Source organism: Lithobates pipiens, unplaced genomic scaffold (genome assembly GCF_037356315.1).
Source record: "Lithobates pipiens isolate NorthernLeopardFrog02 unplaced genomic scaffold, aLitPip1_a1.2 Scaffold_16, whole genome shotgun sequence".
NCBI classification, from domain to species: Eukaryota; Metazoa; Chordata; class Amphibia; order Anura; family Ranidae; genus Lithobates; species Lithobates pipiens.
This window is the reverse complement of record NW_027507748.1, coordinates 431974934-432000742: the sequence shown is the minus strand read 5'-3', so window position 1 is coordinate 432000742 and position 25809 is coordinate 431974934. Positions and strand designations below refer to the sequence as shown.

The 25809-nt window shown below is 41.5% G+C and overlaps 1 protein-coding gene across 6 annotated transcripts in view; it reads left to right on the top strand.

The window, feature by feature from the left end:
* The window catches only part of LIMS1 (LIM zinc finger domain containing 1), a 139049-nt gene extending 116207 nt beyond the window's left edge, over positions 1–22842 (top strand). For 4 of the 6 annotated variants that reach the window (XM_077482617.1, XM_077482618.1, XM_077482615.1 and 1 more), the window contains exons 4-11: positions 4418–4538; positions 5777–5926; positions 6680–6830; positions 8532–8624; positions 9163–9211; positions 12080–12155; positions 17103–17265; positions 18243–22842. In XM_077482617.1, the coding sequence (XP_077338743.1) occupies positions 4418–4538; positions 5777–5926; positions 6680–6830; positions 8532–8624; positions 9163–9211; positions 12080–12155; positions 17103–17238 (776 nt within the window). In that variant the 3' untranslated portion in view covers positions 17239–17265; positions 18243–22842. The remainder of the gene's footprint in view (positions 1–4417; positions 4539–5776; positions 5927–6679; positions 6831–8531; positions 8625–9162; positions 9212–12079; positions 12156–17102; positions 17266–18242) is intronic. The other 2 variants (XM_077482616.1, XM_077482614.1) reach the window with 1 other exon arrangement.
* The last annotated feature ends 2967 nt before the right edge of the window (positions 22843–25809 follow it).

Genomic DNA, 25809 nt, shown 5'->3' with positions numbered 1-25809 from the left:
GGGTTAACATCAGGGGCTATCAAAGGGTTAAGGGAGTGATTTCTAACACTGTGGGGAATGGCTTAACTGGATAAAGAGGGAGATCTGTGTTCCTGATTAACAGAACAGCAGTCTGGCTTATTTACAGACAGCGGTGCAGCCTCTCCAGCCGGACCCACTGATTGTCTCCCGTTGTGTCCAATCATAGTGGGAGTGGGTCACTGGTGGCACGTATGCCCCAGACCCCAAGGCGGAAACAGGAAGCAACGTACGGGTATGTTTCGCGCAGCTTGGCTGCCCTGCCACAGTAAACGTCTAATCAATCATTGACAGCTTTTTTTTTTTTTTTTTTTTTTTTACTTTTCAGCTGACAGTGGGGGAGTCTCACTGACAGCTGAAAGAACCAAGCATTCAGGTATCTGAGCATTTGCACGAGTACTAATACTTAGTACCGGCACCGACACCAGTATTGGTGTTACTTGGCTTCAATGCAAAATGACCTCTAGCGTGCATGTGTGCGAGATTGTGAGCTGCTTTGGTAGGGATTTATAGGAACACTTCTTTATAAATTGTTGTGTAATATGCCCATGTCAATAAAAACAGGAAATAATGTGGTGTACGCATGGTGTTTTACTTCCGATCTGCCCCTAAACCTGATCTGCACCTCTAGTGTTCACCAAGGTCCTGGAACCAGCATTAGCTCTGTTTTTCTCTTGTGGCATCCTTATTGTGGGATTCTTAACCTCATGTTGAAGGAACAGTTGGTGGGGGCTCCTTCTGGCAACATAGCTATGACTGTCCAGACATACAGTAGTATAGTTGGATCCTGAACCTGCAGAATTCATTGCTGAAACAGACTCCTTATTCAGAGAATCTGGATCTAGTCCTGGACACCGTTCAGGCCAGAGTGCTTCTTCAACAGAAGAAACTTCTGCTACTCCAAGGCTTTTGTATGAGAGTCCTAGGTCTTATAGTAGCTTCCTTTTTGAGGTGGTTCTATTTTCTCGGTTTCACTCCAAAATTCCACAATGCAACATTCTTTGTCGTGGCACAGGTAATTTCCTGGTCAGATCCATTTTGTTTAGCACCAAGGACCAGGTTATCCCAGGCTTGGTGGCTCAGGAATCTATCTCTGGGACTGAAAACCCTTTCTTCCAGTCTTTACAAAGATGTTCACAACAGATACCAGCCTGCCTGGCTTGGGAGAAGTCTTGGGCAACTTGTAGGTGCTTGGTCATCCTCAGTCTCATATCCCAATCAACAACCTGGAACTTTGGACAGTTTTGCTGTAACGGCAGCTTTGGACCATCCTGCTTTTAGGTCATTCAATCCAGATTCAGTCAGAAAATATCACAGTGCTGCTGTACATCAATTTTTATGGAGGAACCAAAAGTCTTCTCCTGGGTAGACCTACACCTTCCAGACTTATCTAACCCAGGCATAGATTGGCAGACATAGACCTGGGGGATATACCCTAATTCTGGAGGTGTGCCAGGACCTGTGGGGGGGGTGCAGGAAGTGTGCCTCCTGGCCTTCAGATTCAACATCAACAGGTACAGGGATCCTGGAACAGAAGAAGTGGATAGAAATACGTTTTTTTTGTTTTTAACTTACTACACTATATCCTATGAGTGTTTGTTTTTGTTTTTTTCTTCTTCTTCTTTCTTTTGTGTTTTGCATGTCTCCCCATGTGGTTTCCCTGTGTACTCCCCTTTGATTCTGTGGGGTTTGAATTTAGCTCTCTTTGGACTGTAAAAACTGCTGTTTGAATCAATCACGGATAGTCCCCTTTCCACTCACTCGCAAGGTTGCATTTCTGATTGCAGTCATCTCTGTGAAGCTAGTGTATGAGCTTAAAGTAGGGTGACCAGATGTCCCTGGTTTCAGGGGACAGTCCCTGGATTGAGGACACTGTCCCCGGACCAAGTCTGTCCCCTGTTTTGTCCCCGGATTTGAGTTCAACAGGCAATTTTCAAAGACCGTCAGTGCAGAATAAAAAAAAAAAAAAAAAATCTGAATTACACCCCCCAGTGCTCCTACTAGCTTAGGGGGGTGTATTTTATTTTTTCCATTATCTGCGTCCCTTTCCACTCACATGTTCTTCTGCCTTGGCTTAAATCCCGGCCAGACGCCTGCCTGCTCATCTCCTTGCCTTCCCCGGCAGAGTGAGGCAGTTGAGCTCAGCTGAAGATGTCCAGCAGCAGGAATAGAGGGGAAACCAATCCAAATGTGGGGCTGCCAGTGCCTTCAAGGCTTCAACACAGGTGTGCTTTGAGGGTGTCTGTGAATAGACTACATTGCACTATGTCTGTCTCTCTGGCATAATGGATGGTATCAGAACTCACAGGCAGCAGGGGGCACTTATTGGTCAGAAGTTAACAAAATCGGCACCCAGCAGCCATGTTATGTGACACACTGTGACAGAGCCATGATGGAGTGCCTGCTGCCTGTGAGTTATCATAATGCTGATGATCTTAACCAGTTGCCGATCGTCTAATCGCAGATTTACTGCTACTGGGCAGTCGCACTGCGCAGGATCACTTGTATACGTGAGCCTGCATTTCGTGTATCGGAGCCAAACGACGGATGTGGCGGACTCGCCTAGTGGTCTGCCTATGTAAACAAGGCAGTTCGCCATTCTGTCAGAATGGAAGGCATTAATCCTGTGTTCCTGCAAAGCAAGTACAGGGATCTGTCTTCCCTTAATGAAAGCACCTCCCCCACAGTGAGAAAACACTTGTTAGGCACACATTTAACCCACTGATTGCCCTAGATGTTATCCCCTTCCCAGCCAGTGTCAGTACAGTAACTGCATATTTTTTAGCACCGATCACTGTATTAGTGTCACTGGTTACCACAAAGTGTTAAGTGTCACTAATGCCGCGTACTCAAGCGGAATATACAATGGAAAAAGTATTTTCATTGGATGTTCCTATCGTGTGTGGGCCTCATCAGACTTTTTTTTTTTTTTTTCCCTAAAATTCTGACGGACCTTAAATAGAGCACGTTTTAAATATTTCCGACGGAACCATTTCCTATCGGGAAAGCCGCTCGTCTGTATGCTGTTCAGACGGACCAAAAACGCATGCTCTGAAGAAAGTACGAGATGGATGCTATTGGCTACTGGCTATTGAACTTCCTTTTTCTAGTCCCATCATACGTGTTGTACGTCACCGCGTGCTTGACGGTGTGATCGTGTGTAGGCAAGACAGTTTCAGCGGAACTCAATTGGAAAAACCTTCAGAGTTTATTTCGGTGGGAAAACTGGTCGTGTGTACACGGCATTAGTGTCCGATTTGTCCACCGCAATATCGCAGTTGTGCTAGGAGTCACTGATTTGCTGCCATTACTAGTAATAAAGTACTAGTGTGCCCGGATTTCATTTAAAAAATCTGGTCACCTTAGCTTAAAGACCTTATACTTAACAGCTTTTTGGTCTTATACAGGGATGGGGATTTCCTTTCCAAAGTTGTTTCAGCCCTTCACCTAAAGCAGGATGTTTTTTTTTCTCTCTCCTTTTTTCTGGCTCCAGTTCATCAGAAGATGTCCCTGCATTGCCTCTGCAGGTCTTCTTCTGGTGGTTTGGGTTTCTTACAGCTACCGCATCCATTAGAATGTCTGACTCTTTATCATTCACAATAGTCTCCATAAAGGGGAACCTGTTTCTTGTTTCACCATTAGTCATTGACTCCGATGGACCCCCATCCAAGCTTATGGTCTCAAGAATCAGGTTCCACCCTGTTCCTGTTAAGGCGTACACTATTAAATCGGTGAGCATTCTTGGGCTTTTCAGAATGTTCTTTAAGCTACAGGCAGTCTCCAGTTCTGTTGCATTTTTTGGTGTTTGTTTTTTGTTTGCTATTGCCTACACTTCAGTTGGACTGTTTTTGGATGTCCAGACTGTCTCAGAATTCCTGTATCCCTCAATGGAGGAGAAAAAAAAAAACATTTTGTACTTACTATAAAATCTATTTCTTGGAGTCCATTCGGGTGTGTCGATCATTATGTTCTTGATACTGCTTTGCCAGCTGAGGCATGCTGGGAATAGGGGGGTTAATTATTTTTTTTGCCTATTGTCCAATCCTCTAGTTCAGGGATATGCAATTAGCGGACCTCCAGCTGTTGCAAAACTACAAGTCCCATCATGCCTCTGCCTCTGGGTGCCATGCTTGTGGCTGTCAGTCTTGCTATGCCTCATGGGACTTGTAGTCTTGCAACAGCTGGAGGTCCGCTAATTGCATATCACTGCTCTAGTTGGTAACAGTATAACCTGTCAGTCTCTGAATTCTTGGGTCGCCCAATAGACTCCAGATATGAATTTTATGGTATGTACAAACATCAATTTTTTTTTTTTTTTACACAGATTATATTTGTTTGCAAAGTATAGACTAACGATTCTTTTGTGTTGACTTATTCAAAATGTATAATCTATTTCCAGGTGAATTCATCATTGGTCGTGTTATCAAAGCAATGAATAACAGCTGGCACCCTGAATGCTTCCGTTGTGACATCTGTCAGCAAGTTCTGGCAGACATTGGATTTGTGAAAAATGCAGGCAGGTGGGTGATGGTAGTCTATGGATAGTTAGGGAATCCAAAGCTGTGCTTTACCTGGTGAACTCCAGAGGCCTCAGATGTGACCCTTAACTTAAAAGAGAAGTATGGGTTTCCTTTTTTTAATAAAAAAAAAAAAAAATCCTAATCCTTATGGGCTACTAGTGTCTACAAATCTTTCCTGCCCTCTGAGAAGTTCACTGTTTCTGTTAAAATAGAGTTAATTACCTGTAGGAGGGTGTACGGACTTTCTTGAAGTGTCGTACTGACAGCGGGAGTCTAAATCCACCCCCTTCCTTCTCTCTGTGATTGACATCAGCTCTGGTCTCTCTACTCTTTCCCGAGACTAAACACAACACACAGAGCTGCTACCCTCCTCCCCTCTCCCGCCTCCCTGTTGCACACAGAACGATCTCAACACACATTCAGGAAAGCAGCAGGCATTGGTGAGTGTAGAAGTCAGTGATAGTGCTCTGTATAGTGTATTATATTCTACTTTCCTGCTAAAATTTTAATGCAAAGAATACATTTTTAAAGTAAAATAACAACAATGGCTTTTTTCAGCATTGCCTGCATTTATTGCAAAATAATTAGAGCTAATATTGGACATGAGAAGTGTTCAGTTATTGTCAAAGCTTGATTGAACAAAGCTGATTGTTCAGCTTTAAAGTATTGAAGTCAATGACAACCAAGCAACTAGGATTTTCAAATGGTGGCCAGCAACAGCACTGAAGTCTGCCTTAGTTTATTAACTGGGCCTTCTCAAAAGAAAATCTGTCCGCCATGGCAAAGCAGTTGTGTAGCACTGTGTTAAAGGAGAAGTAAAGCCAAAGCTCATTTGGCTGTACTTCTCCTATGGATCGCAGGACTGGAGTTCATTCTGCACTCCTGTGACCCGTTCTGACATCACAGAGCCGGTCCTGGCTCGGGCAGGATCGTGATAATGGAGTCGGGATCCACCCACATGCCTGGACTGGTACCTGGCGGTGTTCGATCGTTAGTTTCTCAGTGTTGGAGGCGCCAGGGGACAGATGCAGCATGGTACCAATGCTGCATCCACCTAGGTAAGTATGATTCTTTAAAAAAAAAAAAAAAAAAAGAAAAAACTCTTTTCAAGCCATTGAAGCACATGTTAGTCTTTTGTCAAGGGAATTTTTTGTAAATAATAATAAAAAAAAAAGTGTAACACAATTTTCAAGCATAGTGTGATTTATCACTTGTATAACCTGAAATTTTTCTTCTAGACACCTGTGTCGTCCATGTCACAATCGAGAGAAGGCCAGGGGACTGGGGAAGTACATTTGCCAAAAGTGTCATGCAATTATTGATGAGCAGCCTCTAATATTCAAGAATGATCCGTACCACCCTGACCACTTTAACTGTGCCAACTGTGGGTATGTAATGCAATAATCAAAGGCCATTACAAAGTCTCATGTTTTTGCATGCCAATCGGGGTATACTCGTCATCTAAAAATTAAATGTTTAGAAATGTTTAATATAGACTAAAATGTTTGAGAATCTGCCTAATCCTTTTACAAACATCTGTATAATGCATTGCATTTAACTTCACAACCAAACACCTCCTTGGTTTAACTTTGTTACTAAGGGTTCCGCTTCCCTGCCTTAGGGCTAAGTCCCACCCAACCACCTTCCCCCTTGATGAGAGACTCCTTGTTGGCCACTGGGGTGTTTTCATCGGACAGGAACAGCTGATGGAGAGGGCTTCATCCCTACATCTAACCCCTGAAGTTGCAGATGTCAACTCTTTAGTAATGACATAAAGGATCAGAGAGTTATACAACAGGGGATTTTCTGGTCTGGATTACAAATTTTTTGCTGTAAATTTTTTCAGCAAGATCAGACTAGTGGAAATTAACATAGTTGCTATATGTAATTCGACATGGGACATAATTCACTTTCATCAATTTTTGTGAAAAACCCTTGTGTGGGTTTGTTTATTTTTTATTTTTTTACCCCAAGCATTCTCTTGTTAATTGCAGTTTGTTTTAACACTTTATTATCTATGCGTGTGGCACTGACGACCACAGTATAACCATAAAAAATGCATTTGGTTTAAAAAGCAATTAAGCAGAACTGTAAATTCAGATTTAACATGTTCTAAACTTAATATATTTTTGTGTCTGCAGTAAGGAGCTCACAGCTGATGCCCGTGAGCTGAAAGGGGAGCTCTACTGCCTACCCTGCCATGACAAAATGGGTGTGCCCATCTGTGGAGCATGCAGGAGACCAATTGAGGGGCGAGTGGTTAATGCCATGGGAAAGCAATGGCATGTGGAGGTATGAAAAAAATGCTAGCAGGGCTTATCTAATTTTTTTTTTTTTTTTTGGGGGGGGGGGGGGGTTTCTTCATAAATTCATCAACAATCATTTGTACTTTACTGCCTTCATGACTTGTTTTAAGTATTACATTAAAAAGCTTCCATAAGGAATTTGTAATAAAATCTACTACTTTTTTTTTTTTTTTTTTGATGCTTTACAGACCTTTGCGGGCTTGCTTGAACAATGTACACTCACCGGCAACTTTATTAGGTACACCTGTTGAATTGCTTGGTAACACAAATTGCTAATCAACCAATCACATGGCAGCAACTCAATGCATTTAGGCATCTAGAGGTGGTCAAGACGACTTGCTGAAGTTCAAACTGAGCACCAGAATGGGGAAGAGAGGGGATTTAAGTGACTTTGAACGTGGCATGGTTGTTGGTGCCAGACAGAGGTTGGTCTGAGTATTTCAAAAACTGCTCATCTAGTGGGATTTTGACGCACAACCATCTCTCTGGTTTACAGAGAATGGTCCGAAAAAGAAAATATCCAGTGAGCGGCAGTTGTGTGGACGAAAATGTCTTGTTGATGTCAGAGGAGAATGGGTAATCGAAAGACAACAGTAACTCAAATAACCACTCGTTACAACAAAAGTATGCAGAATACATCTCTAAACGCAGAACACAACGAACCTTTAAGCAGATGGACTACAGCAGCAGAAAACCACACCAGGTGCCACTCTTGTCAGCTAAGAGGAAACTGAGGCTACAAATTGCACAGGCTCACCAAAATTGGGCAATAGAAGATGGGGTCTCAATTTCAGATGGTTGGGTCAGAACTTTGCGTAAAAGACATGAAAGCATGGATCAATCCTTCCTTGTATCAACAGTTCAGACTGGTCGTGTAATGGTGTGGAGGATATTTTATTGGCACACTTTAGGCCCCTTAGTACCAACTGAGCATCATTTAAACGCCACGGCCTACCTGAGTATTGTTGCTGATCATGTCCATTCCTTTATGACTACAGTGTACTCATCTTCTGATGGCTACTTCCAGCAGGATAATGCACCATCTCAAACTGTTTTTTTAAATGTGACAATGAGGTCACTGTACTCCAATAACCTCCACAGTCACCAGATCGCAATCCAATAGCGCACCTTTGGGATGTGGTGGAATGGACGATTCACATTGTAGATGTGCAGCCAATAAATCTGCAGCAGCTGTGTGATGCTATCATGTCAATATGGACCAAAATCTGAGGAATGTTTCCAACACCTTGCGCAATCTATGCCACAAAGAATTAAGGCAGTTCTGAAGGCAAAAAAGGGTCCAACCCGGTACTAGCAAAGTGTACCTAATAAAGTGGCCGGTGAGTGAAAATGCCAGCAGTTGCATATCTGCCATGTGAACCTTGCAGAACCAGGTGATTGGCTGTGTGTGGGGTTCATGAGACACTGCTAGGTTATTTTCAATTCGGGCAGCAAAAAACATGGAGCTTTTCAGTGATGGCTTATTGTTTTCACTTTATATGCAGAAAAAATAGTGGTGCTGGGAGTGCAAAGACAAGCTTGCTCATGGCTAAGATTTTGCAATGTCTGACCTTTTCTCAGGGCTTCACTCAGCCTGATTTTGTACTACATTAAGTTATGTGCCTTTTTCTAGCTTGATAAAGAATGTAGACTTTGTATTAAGGCTGCTGCCATTTTTGTATTTCAGCATTTTGTTTGTGCAAAGTGTGAAAAGCCTTTCCTTGGCCATCGCCATTATGAGAGAAAGGGGCTGGCTTACTGCGAGACTCACTACAATCAGGTCAGTGATGATGAAACCGTTACCGGATGAATGAGGATGCATTTATCTGTTTTCACCTTTTAAAAGTGGTTCTGTATATCATTTTATATGTAAAAATGTATCACTATTTGCAGGAGAAACTTTTAACTCGTAATGTTGTCGGGCTCCTTCAAGAGTCAAATGTTTGTGCCTACCTCCCTAATCCCCAGCCAGCAGCCTCTCTTCCTGCATTAACAGGCTTTACTGAAAGCAGCAGGAGGGGGGGGACTGGGGGTTGGGGCTGACCCATGCTGTATGGCATCCCCTTGAGTGCCCCCATAGCAAGTGGCTTGCTATGGAGGCATATTCAAAGAAGAGGAGGAGCAGACACAGATGTAAGGGACTCCAGAAGAGGAGGTTCTGGGCCGCTCTGTGCAAATACCCTTGCGTATTTGCATAGAGCAGGTAAATATACAATGTTTGTTATTTTTTTAAAAGAATATAGCTTTACAATCATTTTAGGAAGCTTTTTGGATCTGTGTGTGTTTTATTATTCATGGTAGCTTTTGTCTTTCTATAGCTTTTTGGAGATGTCTGTTTCCATTGCAACCGCGTAATTGAAGGAGATGGTAAGTTTTGCCCCTTTTCCTAGGTGATATTGATTATCGTAGTCTAGATTTATCTGATCATAAACTATGCCTCAATTCTTTAGACCCCTTTCATACTAGAGGCATTTTTCAGGTGCTAAAAGGCTAAAAATAGCGCCTGTAAAGCCCCTGAAAAATGCCTCCCCTGCAGCCCCAGTGTGAAAGCCGAGTGCTTTCCCGCTGGAGCGGTGTATACACCGCTCCTGCCCATTGAAATGAATAGGCAGCACTGCTGTAGCGCCTGCCAAGCGCTTTTGGCAGTGGCACTTTTCGGGTGCTTTTGACCTTTTCTTTGGCCGCTAGCAGGGGTTAAAGCACCTCACTAGCGGCCATAAAGCGCCGCTAAAACTAGCAACGTTCTACCGCGGCCCACTGGCAGTGTGAAAGGGCTCTTAAAGCTACTATATTCACTAGAGTTTTTTTTTCCTAAAAGATGGGTGCAGTGTATCAGTTTAAAAATCCTGATTCCAAATGAATGCATGTTTGAGGTTGATTGCAACAAGATGAGACTACTGTATTAAAAAAATTATTCTACCCCCAAGAGATATCTTAGTCTTGTGGAATGAGTTGCCTGTTGGCTTTTTTTTTTTTTTTTTTTTTTTTTTACCTCTTGCAGATCTTTATTTTTTCTTTCTGTAGGTTTGTTGTTTTTTACTTCTGTTGTTGTGAAGTATTTTGTGCTGTTATGAAGGATATTGAAAAAAATGGTTAAAGTGGCAAAAACTGTCATTACAGTATAAAATTAATTTCATTAGAACATCTGTCAGTTTTTGTTGCTGTCTGGTCCGCATTAGGGAGATTTACTCTCTTGCTTTGTCCTTCTAATTATCGCCGCTATACGTCCTAAGTTTGAAGAGCAGTATCATTGTTATGGCAGCAACTAGCTGCCACACCCCTGGTATCCTCTTCTTTGGCCGGCAGTCCGCTTTCCGATAAGAGTGGTCTCTGCGGCGGATTCGCCACAAGATCATTTTTATCAGGGAAGGGCCCCCTCCCGCCGCTCTCCGGTGCCCTCTGCCGCTTACCAGAGCCGTCAGCAGAGGCGATCGGATGTTTCCCCTTGCTTGACTTGGAGACGAGTGAGGGGAAGATGGCTCCCACCCGTCTCCATAACATTTCAGGGCAGAAGCGACTTCAAAACATTTCCGCCCATAGCTCTTAAAGCTCTTATATATAATTTAAAACGGTGAAAAAATAAAAGGAAGAATTTTTTTTTTTAAACGTGCCCTGTCCTGCCAAGCTTGTGTGCAGAAGCGAACGCATCCAAAAATCAATCCCTCAGCGCTCACGGTGAAAACTAAAATATAGCAGCTGCTATCTTACTCTTTCAAAATCACAACAATATGCCGAAGAAGCCACCAATGGTTAATTTACTAAGGCACTATCAGCGCTCCAATGCAAATAAATCTTAACCCCTCTCTAAATACATGAAAGAATAAAACTGAATGAAATACAATACACTAAAAAAAACTAAACAAATATGCCATAAATTTTCATCACAGTGAATAAATTCAAATTGCAATCTCTCGTTATATGAGCAGTTCATTCGTTTAGGCTGGGTTCACACTGCTGCGATGCGGGAACGCTGCGAATCTACTGCGGGTTCCCGCATCGCATGCTTCCCGGCGGCAGTTCACACTGCCCTATGCAAACTGCTGGGAGTGTCAGTGAAAAGGTAATGACGCCTCCAAATCAGTTTGCATATCGCAGTGCGATCTGCAAACTCGGACAGGAATCGGATCGCATGGTGTGAACACCCATGCGATCCAATTCTGCTGCAGACCAAAAAAGGGTCCTGTACAAGTTTGAGCCGGATGCGATGCGAATTCAGCCGTGTGAACCAAGCCTTAAACTAGTAATAGAACGGTGATAACTGCTGAGTGCAGCAAGAGCCGAGCACAAGCTAGTGGAACCACAGGAACGAGCCGACCTACAGCAGAAAAAGTGGCATTGGAGAGATAGATGTGATTGAGGAGACACATTTGATGGCACGTTAAATATTTAAATCAGCGGAATCTAATACATGGGGCAGTGGTGTCACTAGGGTTGGTGTCACCCGGTGCAAAAAAATGCTTTCACCCCTCCCACCAACTATAGTCCCCCCTCAGTAAAGACCCCCCTCCACTAACTACAGACCCCCCTCCTGCAGTAGAGATCCCCCCTCCCTCAGTATAAGCCTCCCCCCTCAGTACAGACACCCCTTCAGTGCAGACCCCCACCTCAGTACAGACGCCCCCCCCCCCCCCCCCAGCATTACAGACACCCCCTCAGTGCAGACATGTGAGGTATCGCCGCGATCGGTAGAGCGAGAGCAAAAATTCTAGTCCTAGAGCTCCTCTAACTCAAAACATGCAAACTGTAGAATTTTTTTAAATGTCGCCTATGGAGATTTTGTAAGGGTAAAAGTTTGTCGACATTCCACGAGCGGGTGCAATTTTGAAGCGTGACATGTTGGGTATCAATTTACTCGGCGTAACATTACCTTTCACATTATAACAATAAATTGGGCTAACGTTACTGTTGTCTTTATTTTTTTAATTTAAAAAAGTGTAGTTTTCCAACAAAAGTGCTCTTGTAAGACCGCTGCGCAAATACGGTGTAACAAAGTATTGCAACGACCACTATTTTATTCTCTAGGGTGTTAGTAAACCAAATGTATAATGTTTGGAGGGGTTCCAAGTAATCTCAAAAATCTCCATCTCAAAAAGAGGCTCGGTCCTTAAGTGGTTAAAAAGACAACGGTAAAATGTTATTACAATGTTTTTGGATATATGTATTATTTTTGTTGTAAGAAACATTACTAAGCAAGAAAGCATTAAGGTGATGATATGTGCCTCTTTTTGGTTGTAGTTGTCTCTGCTCTGAACAAGGCATGGTGTGTGAACTGTTTTGCATGTTCTACTTGCAACACCAAGTTAACACTCAAGTAAGTATTTTATATATTAAATCGTAACTGTGGTGTCATCCCCCAAATGTGACAGTCATTGTTCTATTTTTAAAAAAAGCTTGTATAAATGGCCTATGAATGCATATTTTTACAAAACCGTTTGTTACTTGCAGTGCACTAGACAAAACTGAAAACTTATAAATGGGGAGATACATAGTTCAAAGGGAGAAACCAATCCCAACCAGAAGGAAAAGGTATCCCCAAAACCCCACAACTGAAAAAGGGGTAAAGGGAAGAGCAAAGCGAAAAAGGGGAAAATACTTGGAAAAAGAGTATACCACTATGCACAGTGCTTTAGGTGTCCCTTCGGATATATGCTAAATAAATCCTAAAAATAGGTGTGTGTGTGTATATGTGTGTGTGTATGTATGTGTGTGTGTATATATATATATATATATATATATATATATATATATATATATATATATATATATATATATATATATATATATAATAATGTGTGTGTACCCCAAATCCCTAACAATTGCCATATGCCACGTCCCCTGATTGTAACCAATGTATAGAATTTTAAGCTCCTAATTGTGATCAAAGGAAACCTCAAATTATATCAAACTGTATTTAAATGTGTATCCTAACCTATAATGTACAAAAACACCCAAAATAGGCACTTGCGCTGAACAACCAATTATCAGAAAAGAAAAATTTGGTTCCTCTCAAAATGAAGCATCAGTATACAGATTACAAACAAAAATAATATTTTAAATTAAACTAAAATACGTGCCAACAAAATCAATCTCTGTAGAAGTATCAAAACGAAATGGACACCGATGCCCATTAAAGCTCATTGGTATATAAAGTTGTGCTCATACCGTGTATTGCCCCCTTTAATATCAATGACAGCTTAAAGTCTTTTGTGGTATTTGTGGATGAGGCTCTTTATCTTCTCAGATGGTAAAGCTGCCCATTCCTCTTGGCAAAAAGCCTCCTGTAAATTCTTGGGCTGTCTTGCATGAACTGCACGTTTTGACATCTCCCCAGAGTGCCTCAATGATATTGAGGTCAGGAGACTGAGATGGCCACTCCAGAACCTTCACTTTATTCTGCTGTAGCCAATGACAGGTCGATTTGGCTTTGCGTTTTGGATTATTGTCATGTTGGAATGTCCAAGTAAGTCCCATGTGCAGCTTCTTGGCTGAATGCAAATGTTCCTCCAGTATTTTTTGATAATGTACAGCATTCATTTTGCCATCAGTTTTGACCAAATTTCTAGTGCCTTTTGGAGCTCACATACCCAAAACATCAGTGATTCACCTCCGTGTTTCACAGTAGGAATGATGTACCTTTTATCATAGGCCTTGTTGACTCCTCTCCAAATGTAGCATTTATGGTTGTGGTCAAGAAGCTCAATCTTGCACTCATCACTCCAAATGACTTTGTGTCAGAAGGTTTGAGGCTTGTCTCTGTGCTGTTTGGCGTATTGTAAGCAGGGTAAGTGCCTCCTTATTGTGCATCTTTAAACAGCCACACCACATGCTTTCAGAGAGTCCTATATTTCACCTGAAGTTATTTGTTGGTTTTTCTTTGCATCCCAAACTATTTTCCTGACAGTTGTGACTGAAATTTTAGTTGGCCTACCTGACCGTGATTTGGTTTCAACAGAACCCCTAATTTTCCTATTCTTTCTTAGAGTTTGAACACTGCTGATTGGCATTTTCAATTCCTTGGATATCTTTTTTTATATCTTTCCTGTTTTATACAGGTCAACTACCTTCCCCACAGATCCTTTGACAATTATTTTGCTTTCCCCATGACTCAGAATGCAGAAACATCAGTGCAGCACTGGATGAAAGATGCAAGGGTCTGCCAGGAATCCAGAAACTCATTGACCTTTTATACACACACACTAATTACAAGCAAACTGATAACAGGTGTGGATGGTTACCTTTAATAGCCATCCAAACCCCTTTGTGTCAACTTGTGTGCATGTTATCAGGCCAAAATCACCAGGGTATGTAAACTTTTGATCGGGGTCATTTGGGTAGTTTCTGTTGCTATTATGATTTAAAAAGAGTAAACAGTTGATTGATAATAAATGGCTTCAGCCAAACACTAACCATTAGTGAAAGAAAAGTCATTCATATTCTCTGAAAAATGGCCAAGAAATCATAAATTCTGCCAGGGTATGTAAACTTATGAGCACAACTGTAGCAGGACCCTGGGGTGAAATTAAGCTTGCATAGTAGATCAAACAAACATCCACCTAAATCTTATACTGGTATACAGTTCCCAAAGAAACGGATCTCTACCACACTGCATGTTTAATGGGTGTCTTTATCCTTTAGTTTTGATACTTCATTCCAGATTGATATTTATTATTTACTTCTTTATTACAGGTACTTGTATAGCAACATCAATTTACGCAGTGATTTACTTACATACTGTACATTCACATCAGTTCCTGCCTTTAAGGCACTCTAAGGTCCCTAAGTCACATTCATACATAGTAGGGCCAATTTAGACAGGAACCAATTAACCTACCAGCATGTCTTTGGAGAGTGGGAAGAAACGGGAGTACCCGGAGGTAACCCGCACAAGGAGAACATGCAAACTCCAGGCATGTAGTATCATGGTTGGGATTTGAACTGATGCCCCTAGTGCTGCTTGGCTGAATTGCTAACAATTTAGCCACTGTGCTGTCTGTGATATTAATAATGTTTTAGTTAATTAGTAATGTTTTATGTGCTTTATTTGGTTAGAACCCATTTAGTAGCTATTCCATTTTTATTTTTTTATTTTTTTTATTTGATCAGCATAATTGGGTATGTTGAGTGTTTTTGTACAATGTTATATGATATTCATATCTTACACATTGGTTCCTTCCAGGGAATGTGGAATGTTTTGCATTTAATTTGTATTTCCTGGGGGGAGGGGGTGCCTAAAGCACTCTACATATTGTGCTACTCTAAACTGAAAACTTGTCTGCAGACACCAATCCTTATTTTATGGAATCAAAGTATTGATTAATCATTAATAATGTTGCCACTTATACATTGGCAGTTTTATTTGCCATACAGAGACTAAGTAGCAACCAGTAACGGCTAGCCAGAACACTGATCTTACTACAGTGTACTGAAGACTAGTTTCTATTGATTAATAACTATTTTACCTCGCCCTAATAAACAGATTTTTCTGCACAATCTGATTTAATATGAATGATGTAACTGTAATATCCGCTCATCTTGATATTTTACATCAGATTCACTTATTACGCTTTTACAATGATGTATGTCAAACTTTCTGCTGCTGTTTGTATTTTGAACTGACCGTGAAACATTGCTGAACCAGTGCAAGTGTGCTGCCTGTGGAAACCAGCTTCAGACCTGTGTATCTGCACTGGGCCAGTGACTTGCTAAGTAGTTAAGCTGAAAAATCAGCATGACCGACAGAGAGCTAGCAACTTCTGTTGTAAGTCAGCAGTGGCCAATTTCTCTCTAAGCCTTTCCTAGTAATCCTATCTTTTCTGTCATTCACTTTTCTTTCCTTTCATAGTCTGGGACCTTTTATATTGAAAATTCAAACACATTAAGGCCACAAAATGTCAGCATTTAGAGTAAACCTGTGCCTTACATATGTAGGGAAAAGTAATATGTTAAATGCGTGCCCTTACCACTCCACGTACACTCCCTCCCTTTGCTCCCCTGTTATTCCATTCCCCTGCCAAACCATGTGATATACCTAGTATTTCTAGGTATAGGAAATTTCTGACTTCTTTCTTCAGCTTTTTTGTGTAAGAGCTGCAGCTCTCATAGGCTTAAGCTGAAGCCAGTTTTGGCCACAATTTTACAGACCGTAGTTTTAACTCCTTGGCATTTATTAGGCTTTGGGGTTGTTCTTGAGGGTCTGTTGGCTGTATATTTGTTACCCTTCCCTCAGCTACTGATTTGGGACATCCCATCCACTATGATTGAAGATCCATATATTGTACTATGTGATAAAATTGGATTTTTTTACTTGACTGTAAAAATATTTTTTTTTTAGAATATAGTCCAAGACTCTCCCCTCTGTGCCTTTTTGATCCTTCATTGTTTCCTGCAAAACTGAGGATCACACGAGGGAGTGTCTCTCAAACTTTAAATAGCTTTGCTAGTGTCCAATAAACTGAAGGGGCAACATGTATTCCACCCATTATGATGACCTATACCAGTTATGGTGAACCTTGGCACCCCAGATGTTTTGGAACTACATTTCCCATGATGCTCGTGCATCATGGGAAATGTAGTTCCAAAACATCTGGGGTGCCATGGTTTGCCATCACTGACCTATACTGTACTCCAAGAAATGGGTTTTACAGGTATATAAAAAAAATCCAATTTAAAAGCCCAGCTACAGCTAAGAAAGGAAACATTTAGAATCTTAAGCCGACCATAGCTGTTGTAATCCTTTGTTTGCAGGAAAGAAAATCACTTGATTCCCCCATCAGCGTAGTGTTGATAGTGGAATCTCTCCTGCTGAGCTATTTTGTTCTCCTGAAAAGGGGGGGGGGGGGGCTGTCCCGGCCGATAGATCACACAGTGATTATTCTCTAATGGCTATAGCCACTGGCAACAACCGCATGAAAAATCTGACAGGCTGGAATCAAATAGTCTATGGCCAGCATTCCCCCAATTTTTATATATATATATATATATAGATATATAGATATATAGATAGATATATATATAGATTATTATATTATATTATATTATATTTTTATTTTTTTAAGGGTTTACAGACCCTTTTAAGCTTTGCCTTCTCTTGTGAGTTGAAGTGTTTATTTCCTGTTTCTGTGTTTTATATTTAATCTTTATCAAATGCAGGACAGAAAATGTCAAGTTTTTTATTATCTATTGTAGACAAAATATTTTCTGATCTTTCTCTTGCTTTGTCTATCACACTTGCTCCTCTTCTTTCCCTGAAATTACAAAGGCATAAATTTGTAGAGATAGATTTAAAGCCCACTTGCAAGCACTGCTATGAGAAAATGCCAGAAGAGTTTAAACGCCGCCTGTCCAAGTTATCAAAAGATGCAAAAGACAAAAAGAAAAAAGGATCCTGTCTCTAAACAGCCTTCTCTCTCCTTCTCACATGGGTTAGTGGCCTGCCTGCGTGTGCAAGGTGTCGCATCACTTACTAATCAATAATACATGGGCTGGAAATTAGAGTTTTTATGGAGTGTGATGTCTCACAAGGGTTTACATGGAATGTCAAATTAAAGTAGTATAAAATGAATATTTCCAGCCAGCCACTGTGCTACTAACTGATTTGGCATGTTACTGTTTTAATTGTTTTTATTGGTATTTGTGGGAAGGTTTTGGAGTACAACATTGGTCATAAAACAAAGTGGTCAAAATGTAAAAAAAGCAAGACCAAGCATAAATGTATCACAACCATAATGGAAAAAACGAGTACGGTAATTTGACAAGACTTTGGTATGGATAATAATGGTAGGAAATCTGGAAAGTCAAAATATATTCAAGCCAATATGGAGGAATAAAAGAGAAGCTAGGGCAGTCATGTGCGGGAGGAGGGGGATAAATAAGAGATACAGTGGGTAGATGGGCAAGGAAGATGAAAGAGGAGAAGAAAGTGAAGATGGAATGATCTGGCATGGTTCATTCTGTTACTGTTTTTTGGCAATACTGTACATGGGTACTTCCTATTCCAGCACACCTTATCACATTTTATGCACACTGAGGCATAATCAAAAAAGCAAAAAATCTGTCTTCTGGTTTCAGTATAGTAAATTGTATTGCTTTAAAATACACAATTTTGTGTATATGCTATCTTGAATAAACTTGCTGTAAATTTGTGACAGCATTTCAAAGAGCTATGTGAATTAGTCTCATATGTATCAGCACCACCACTGACACCATTAATAACTGTGAAATCATGCTTGTGTAAATAAATATTTCAGGGAAATGTTATGTTTTAGATTAGGAAATTTCTTTAGATGTTACGAAGTTTGGAATTTTAAACTATACTGCTGCCTATGAAGATGGAGAAGCTGATAGCTGCAGTGTACCTTGTAGGTGTTTGCTTAACTAACTCACTGTTGTACTTTCCCAGGAACAAGTTTGTGGAGTTTGACATGAAACCTGTCTGCAAGAAATGCTACGAGAAGTTTCCTCTGGAGTTAAAGAAAAGGCTTAAGAAGCTCTCTGACACCTTGGCAAGAAAATAAATACATCGTTCCTGTAGTCTTCCGAAGAAGGGAGCAGCGTATGATGTGCTAGTCCGAGGAGAATTGGTCATACATCCTACTTGACATTGTTCTATTCACTGAGGCTGTTACATGCACTAACCTTCACTGCAAACATTTATCTGCATGAAAGCTGCATTAATGTTGCCTTGCATAGGCTGTTTATTACCTCACCCTATTTTCTAAATAGCAAACTACATTGTTTCTTTTGTGGTACTTAACTTGCTTTGTTCTGCAAGCCAACAGATCACAGCAACTGAAAACAAAATGATTTGCCATTCAGTAAGATGCACGTTCTGTCTTCAGCTGCAGAGGAATACTGCATATCTCTCTTCTCTGAGTTGTCCTGGAACAGAGTAATGACAAAAACTGTAGACTGGTTCATGTTCTTTAAAAGCCTCTAGAAACAGTGTTTGAAGTAAGCACTTGCACATCCTTTTCCTCCATACTGTGGGGGTTGAGGGATTATTCCTTATAGTATTAGCAGGACACATGCATCAGTTCTTTCAAAACCCCTAAGGTTATCTGCCTCTCAGAGCAAATACATACACATTTATAAAGTGAAAAGAGGGGGGTCTATGCCAACGTTGCAGAAAAAGGTTCATCTCCCTCTGTATGCTGTTTCTTTGAGTATACAGCTCAAGAAATCTAAAGGTGTTGTTGGACATATAGTAAATTAATAAAAATTTGTTGCCATCTCTAAAATGGTCACTTAAGGATGAACTCCAGTACTTCACTTAATTTGTAAAATGTGGTGGATTAGTATGGGTTAAACCTAGCAGTATGTCACCTTGTGAACTTATCTCTTTAATTTACAGTTTGTTTTTTCTGAGTGCCAGGAGCATAACTATCACTATGCTTCCAGAGCGCCAATTCTGGACCCTCTGGTCTAAGCCCCCGAAGCTGCGTTGCCCTCCCCTCCTCCTGCCCAATCACAGAGCAGTTCGTATTAACTGAATGCATTCAGGGAACATATAGGCTTCTGTGAATGAACACCGGAGGGGGGGGACAGGCAGAACTGCTGCTGTATAAGAGAGCTACGACGTCTCTCCTGTCTGAGCCCTGGAAATGCAGCGATAGCTGCACTCCCCAAGCTCTGTGAAACTGTCAGGATGTAAATAGTGATGGTAAAGGACATTCTTCTTTTTTTTTTTTTTTCATTCCTTTTTTTTTTTTTAACCTGTTGTACTTACCAGCTCTGTACAACAGTTTTGCACAGAGCAGCCCGGTCCTCTTCCTTATGGGGTCCCCTGCTGGTGCTACTGGCTCCACCCCCTTCCTTGTGTGGACTCGATCTTGAGCCAGGCTTTATGTCCCACCATAGAAACCTTCTGCCTTTAGAAACACTTTAAAGAGTTGTGGCATGCACCTCATTGTATGTCAACACATTTTACAAAGTGTCCGAATTCCAGCTTTAAAGCTGAACTCTAGGCAAATATATGACCACCTTTAATAAAGCTATATATTCAATAAAAGCCTGTAAATAGAATTGAAGAAAATGCTGGCACCTGAAAGTTCTTTTTGTTTACCCATAATACATTGCACTCCAGGACTCTTATGAGAGGGAATGCCACAACATTAATAAACAATATTGTGCTCCCTTGTTGTCCAGTTAGGAGACAGAAAGGTGAACAAGTTGTACTGTTGAACTGTAATTGGAGAATCGGAGGAAAGTGAGGTCACACGCTTGGTTTTGCAGTGTTCCTCAGCTGTCTGCTTTGCAGACATGATATAGCTGAATTGAATTGCATCTTTTGCCAGGTGAAACAATCGTCATTGTTTTGTTTTTGTCTGGAGTTGAGCTTTAAAATAATCCTATTATAATTCGAGAAATCCCTTAACCTGAGATGTTGCATATAACTTTTAGACTCAGATGCAGGGTTTGCTGTTGGCTCTTGCCAACCTTTCCTGGACATCTCTCCCTCTTACCAGACAGATGCACAGAGCACGCGCTAGTGAGTATAGGTGGCGAGGGGATAGAGGCAAGAGTCTGTGGTAGAAGTCAGAGTTGTAAGCCCTTTGCCCCATTTGGAACTGGTCACAGATCTGACCAGGGCAATCCCTTCTTCTACTAAATGGTCTGTAAACTTTTTTTTTTTTTATTGGGGTAAAAAGCTTTAAGTTGCCCACATGCCTCTAACTGGCAGCTACATCTGCAGTTTGAAAATACTTTGTCCTGTAAGTAAGTGGCTGCAAACGCTTTTCAGCATGTCATAACTAAATAGGTCTGAAGAGCGGATAAACAAAACCAGTGTAATGGCTGAAAAACCTTCTCTTCTCTGTTTCAGCCAGCAGCTGGTGAAGTGGGTGGCTTCAGAGGAAAACTGTCAAGTTGCCTAGTATTGGACAGCTTCTATTTGATACATTCTGCTGTCCTATTGAAAGGAAATGCAATACCATTTCTAATGGTCATATTCAGTGGTTGGTTTCAATAGCTTAAATTTTTTTTTTTTTTTTTTTTTAACTAGATCAGAGTTCTTTAAATGATTTTGCAAAGTTTGCGCACATAAAAGATGCATGCCGTCTGCATTCTGGACTTAACTTGCACAACCAATGCAGAATTAGTGCCTTTGTCCAAGTGAGTAGACAGTAGAACCATCTCTGCTCACAGCAAGAGTAATATCTTAAAAGGGAACCATAGAATGTAACTGATGCAGAGCAGCATCTAGAACTACTTGAATTTCCCTCTGGTGCTCTGCGAGCAGTTTCTTACAGAACATGTCATTTACTTTTATTGCTTAATGTTTGTTTTGTGCCTTAAATCTTATTTCAGCCTAACGTGACATATAATCACATATGTATTTAAACACATATATATATGAACTTGAGCTTTTCATAATGGATCCTGCTATGCAGTAAACACAACGCTGTTCATTCCCAAGGCAGTGTGCTTTTACTTTAAATATATGAAGTATTTTTATTGCAAATTATACTACTTATCATTTAGTCATGAATCGCAAAATATTATTTAATCTGTACTTTAATGTATATGCTGATTAATTGATGTAAAAAAAGTATGCAAGTTACTATGTTGCCCATAAAAAAAAAAAAATCAACCTAATTCTTTACTAGAAAGCCAGTCTTACCAGTTTTGAGCTGCCATGTCATGCTAAAAGCTTAGCAACAATTTTCATTTTTTTTAGACCTGCTACTGGACAAATAAGCGTCCATGAGATTACCATCATCTGTGAGATGTATGTTCTGCTGTCTAGTTATCTCCTAAGGCTTCTTACAAGAGTAAACATGGGTTGGAAGTTGCCTAGTCAATATTGTTTGAGATAAGCCATAGCTGGGGTGTCTACCACATAGGCACTTATAGGCCAAGAACAAACAATTGTCTTAGCCAAATATTCCTGGTAAGGCAACCCATACATTAGTGGGGTTTTTTTTCCCCAACTAGTGGGTTGAATGAAAAAAGAAAGACTCAGTCTACCCCATCCACATATTTGAGGTGAATGGGGGAATTGCTCTGGCTGAGCCTTTGTATCTTGACAGCCGAGGAACTTCCCCGCCATCAGAATATACCATGACCCACGATTTGTTTAGTGTGCCGCTCAGGCTCAGTCACTATGGGGAGTAGTGTGAGTGATGCTGCAACCACTGCAAGAGAACCAGCATGGGATGGAGCTGATCCCAGCTCCTGTAGTCACTGGAAGGAAGAGAGCAAAGATTCCTAGTGCAGTACATCCACAGACTCCTATGGTGGTATGAGAGAGACAACTTCAGCCTGGGCTCCCACCAGGCCATGCCCCCAACTCTGTTTACTCTGCCCCCCCCAGAGCTTAGTCATGGCTAATCTCCGGGGGCAGGGTGAACTGAGTTGGGGGTGTGGCCTGGTGTGATCCCAGGCTGAGGTTGTCTCTCTCATACCACCATAGGACTCCTTTGTGGCACCAGGGATTTTTCCTCTTTCAATCAGAATACACTAGTGAGCGTTTCTGGGTATATATCTGGCGGCGCTAATTGTGTGGAAATGTTCCGACTGTCTGGTACAGATGTCTATCTGCCAGCCTGCCCCTACATGCATCACAGCTTTGATCCATGTATGGCTGGCCTTGGGAGACACTCCAGCAGACAAAAGTACCTGTTAAGAGACTGGGTCAGATCATGTGCTTGATGTAATATGAGTGTCTTTTTTAGCTAAGCTACAAGTATCCTAATTTGGCATTCAATAGATGCTGTTGCCCCATTGTTTGATCGTGTAAGTCAGTTGTGGCATGCTGTACCTGCAAGTTTTAGACAATAATACGTCCAAAAATACTGTTTCAGGCTTTCTTCAATCACAATTAAATTACTTTTTCTGCAACTGCCTTATGTTGTTGAGGTAATTTTGTAAAGGGCTGCCTTACAGACAGATCTATTTTTATCATCTTGCCCTTTTAAGATGCCCTCAGGTTCTAGTATTACAACTGGACTTTTTTTTTTCTTTCACAAATCAATTAATAAAGTCTATACTATTAAAGTAAACTTGTGTGATTTTTGTTCATTTATTGTATTATTGCTTCTTTTGACTTTCTTGAAATGCATGCTTGCTTAAACAGCCAAGGTAGCTCACATGTTTGGAAGGAGGTCAGGAATCCTCGTATCCTTTTCTTGACAGGTTTGCTGTAAAGAAAAAAAAGTAATGATTATGCTCATGAGCCCTACTAGTCCTATAATATATACTGGTCAAATAGCGGCCAAATAGTCCCCAATGTGATGCATTTTTTGGTGACAGAGTTTTTTTTTATTTTTTTTTATTTTTTTAGTGAAACCTCAACTGTCTAAAAGACAAAAGGACAGTGGGGACATTGACACCAGGACAGAGGTGCAGTTTTACAGGTCAGAAATGGGAAGGGAAGATCAGTAAATCTGTGTTCACTTATCTCCCTCCTCTCTGTAGAGCTTACCAGTGCTTGTTCTAGGTCCCCCGGCTCACAGGTCCCAGGTAACATGGCAGGGGCATGCTTGAGGGGGAAGGGGGGACCCAACAGTTACCAGAGTATGGGGAAGTGAATCGGCTGCAGAGTTGCACGATCACTTCCATCTGACAGTCGAGCGCTGGTTACAGCTGCTGAGTGTAAAACCCCTCAAAGCCACAGCTTCTAGTGGCAATAACAGGGTTAATCCATCACTGAAGAGCACTCTAATAAACACCAGAATCCAACTTCAAGCTCCGGAAAGGAAGATGTTAACTCACCAAGGAGGGTGTACAGGGCAGCGTCTCAAATGCACAAATCCCTGTAACGACATTTACTTTTTAGATTTCATTAAAGATTCTGCCTCATAACTGCAATTGTCCTTGAAGTAACTGGTTTTCTTTATCATCCATTCAGTGACACAGAACTTTTATTAGTTTTACTGCCACCTATAGGAGATTGGGACACTGGCAAACAGAAAAGCTTGTATACCACTACTGGTGGTTTTTACCCTGGTGACTTAATTCAAGACTCATTTCTATGCCTATGACTGAGCTGGTCTCTACGTAGCAGTTATCCAGCAGCTTTGGAGGCCCCCACCCTGACATCACTTGACTGGATGTGTGGGGCTAACCTTGAATGTGATCTTTGGGCACTGGGCTTTTTATTGGGGCACTTTTCCAGACCTTGGTGTACTGTATTGGCCATGGAGTGCATTCAGGGTCCAAAACTGGGGCACAGCTCCAGGTATGAACCCTACCTCTGAAGACTTGGTAAGGTTGGTCGAACTAATGCACCGGGAGCTACTTTTCTGTTGCACCATTGGGTACTTTTTTTAATTTCCCTCCTTTTGCTGGTTTACCTTGATAAGTGTTGAGTCTTGGTGATTGAGATCTTGCCTAATTTTTTTGGGTGGAGTTTTCAGCACTCTTTCCTGCCATTCAGGATCATCCTCCTGCTGCTGCTCCTAAGGCACTACATGAATTTTGGGATTTCAGTCAATTTGAACTGCCCACATACAGCGATCTGGTTACATCAGGCCACCTGAAACTGTCATCAGCACTTACTGCCCAGGTTTGTGATTTGAGGCTTTGACATTTGACTTTAGGCCTAGTTGCAGTAGCGTTATGCCACTGCTTAGGTCACTAAGACATACAGTGGATATTCTCGCTGCCGAGGGTGACCACATATGCTCCCTTAATGGTTCTGTGGGCATTTATCTAGTATAGCCAGAGAAAAAGCAAAGCCTGTAATCTAGCACCTGATACCCCTATGATTGTTGTGTCGTCCTCTTGCAGTTTCCTGCAGCTCTGGTGAGAAAGGCCTCCCTCATGTTCAGAGACTGTCTACTGTGGACTTTCTTTTGAGGCAAGCTTGTGGTCAGTTACTGGGACAATCTGTCCAGAGGCTCTACACGAAGTGCTCCAGTGTCATCTTTGTCAGAATCTGCCTCCTAAACCCCATGATCAAGCACAGCCTGGGGTCCGATCACATTCTCTGATTCTGAGCCCCAACAATCCTTTTTGAAAGAGACTGATATTGAGCCTGCTGTTCCAGGCCTAGGGTCTCTTAAAGCTCCTGCAGCTGCTAAGACCTTAAGTTTCAGTTATTGTATGACAGGCATGTCCTAAGTCTGGCCTGCGTGCCAATCGCGGCCCACGTTCCGGTTTTGAAGAGCCCGTCTGGTTATTTGGACATATATATCTTTTGTGCCCCCTGACTATCTCCCAGCGCCGGGACCACAAAAGATGTATATGCCTTGGAGGGGACAGAGGAGACGGGATGAACGCTGTACACACACAATTTCCTGTTTACGGCAGCCTCTGTAATAGGAAGTCCTGTCTCTGGCGCTGTCATTGGGCGACTGTTGTGTCCATCAAAGTAATCAGGACTTTCTATTAAAGAGGACGCCGTATAAACAGGAGATTCTCCTGTAGGTAATATTTTGTGCTCGTGAGTGCATTCCTGGCAAATGGTGGGTGCATTCCTGGCAATGGTGGGTGCTGCATTCATGGCAATGGTGGGTCTGCAGATGGGCACTGACCCTTATTTTTCTTCACAGCTCTTTATTAAATTTTTTTTTTCCTGAAACTTCCCTCTTAAAGTGAAGGTGCGCATTACATGCCAATAAATACAGTATATACAAATAATATGCCCGAGCTCATCTTTATTCACAGCCACAAAGGCAAGAAAATTCTTGTTGGGGAGTTTATTAGTGCTCAAACTAACACACTTTTAATGGTTCAAAGAATGTCAGACAAAATGGTCGGCCCTCACACATGTTCACTTCATCAAATCTGGTCCTCTTTGAAAAAAGTTTGGACACCTCTGTTGTATGAGGACTGGAAACACCCTGAAGGGAGGGTCCTGGGCCCATCTTGAGAGTGTTACAGCTCTTCCCCCTTTTAAAGGGAGTTCGTTAATCAGTGTAACCACAATCAATGCGTCAGGTATCCGCATTAACAGGCACATCACCAGACAGGTTACAGGTGCTCACTTTCTGGATTTTACAGGCAGCTAAACTCCCTCCTGAGAT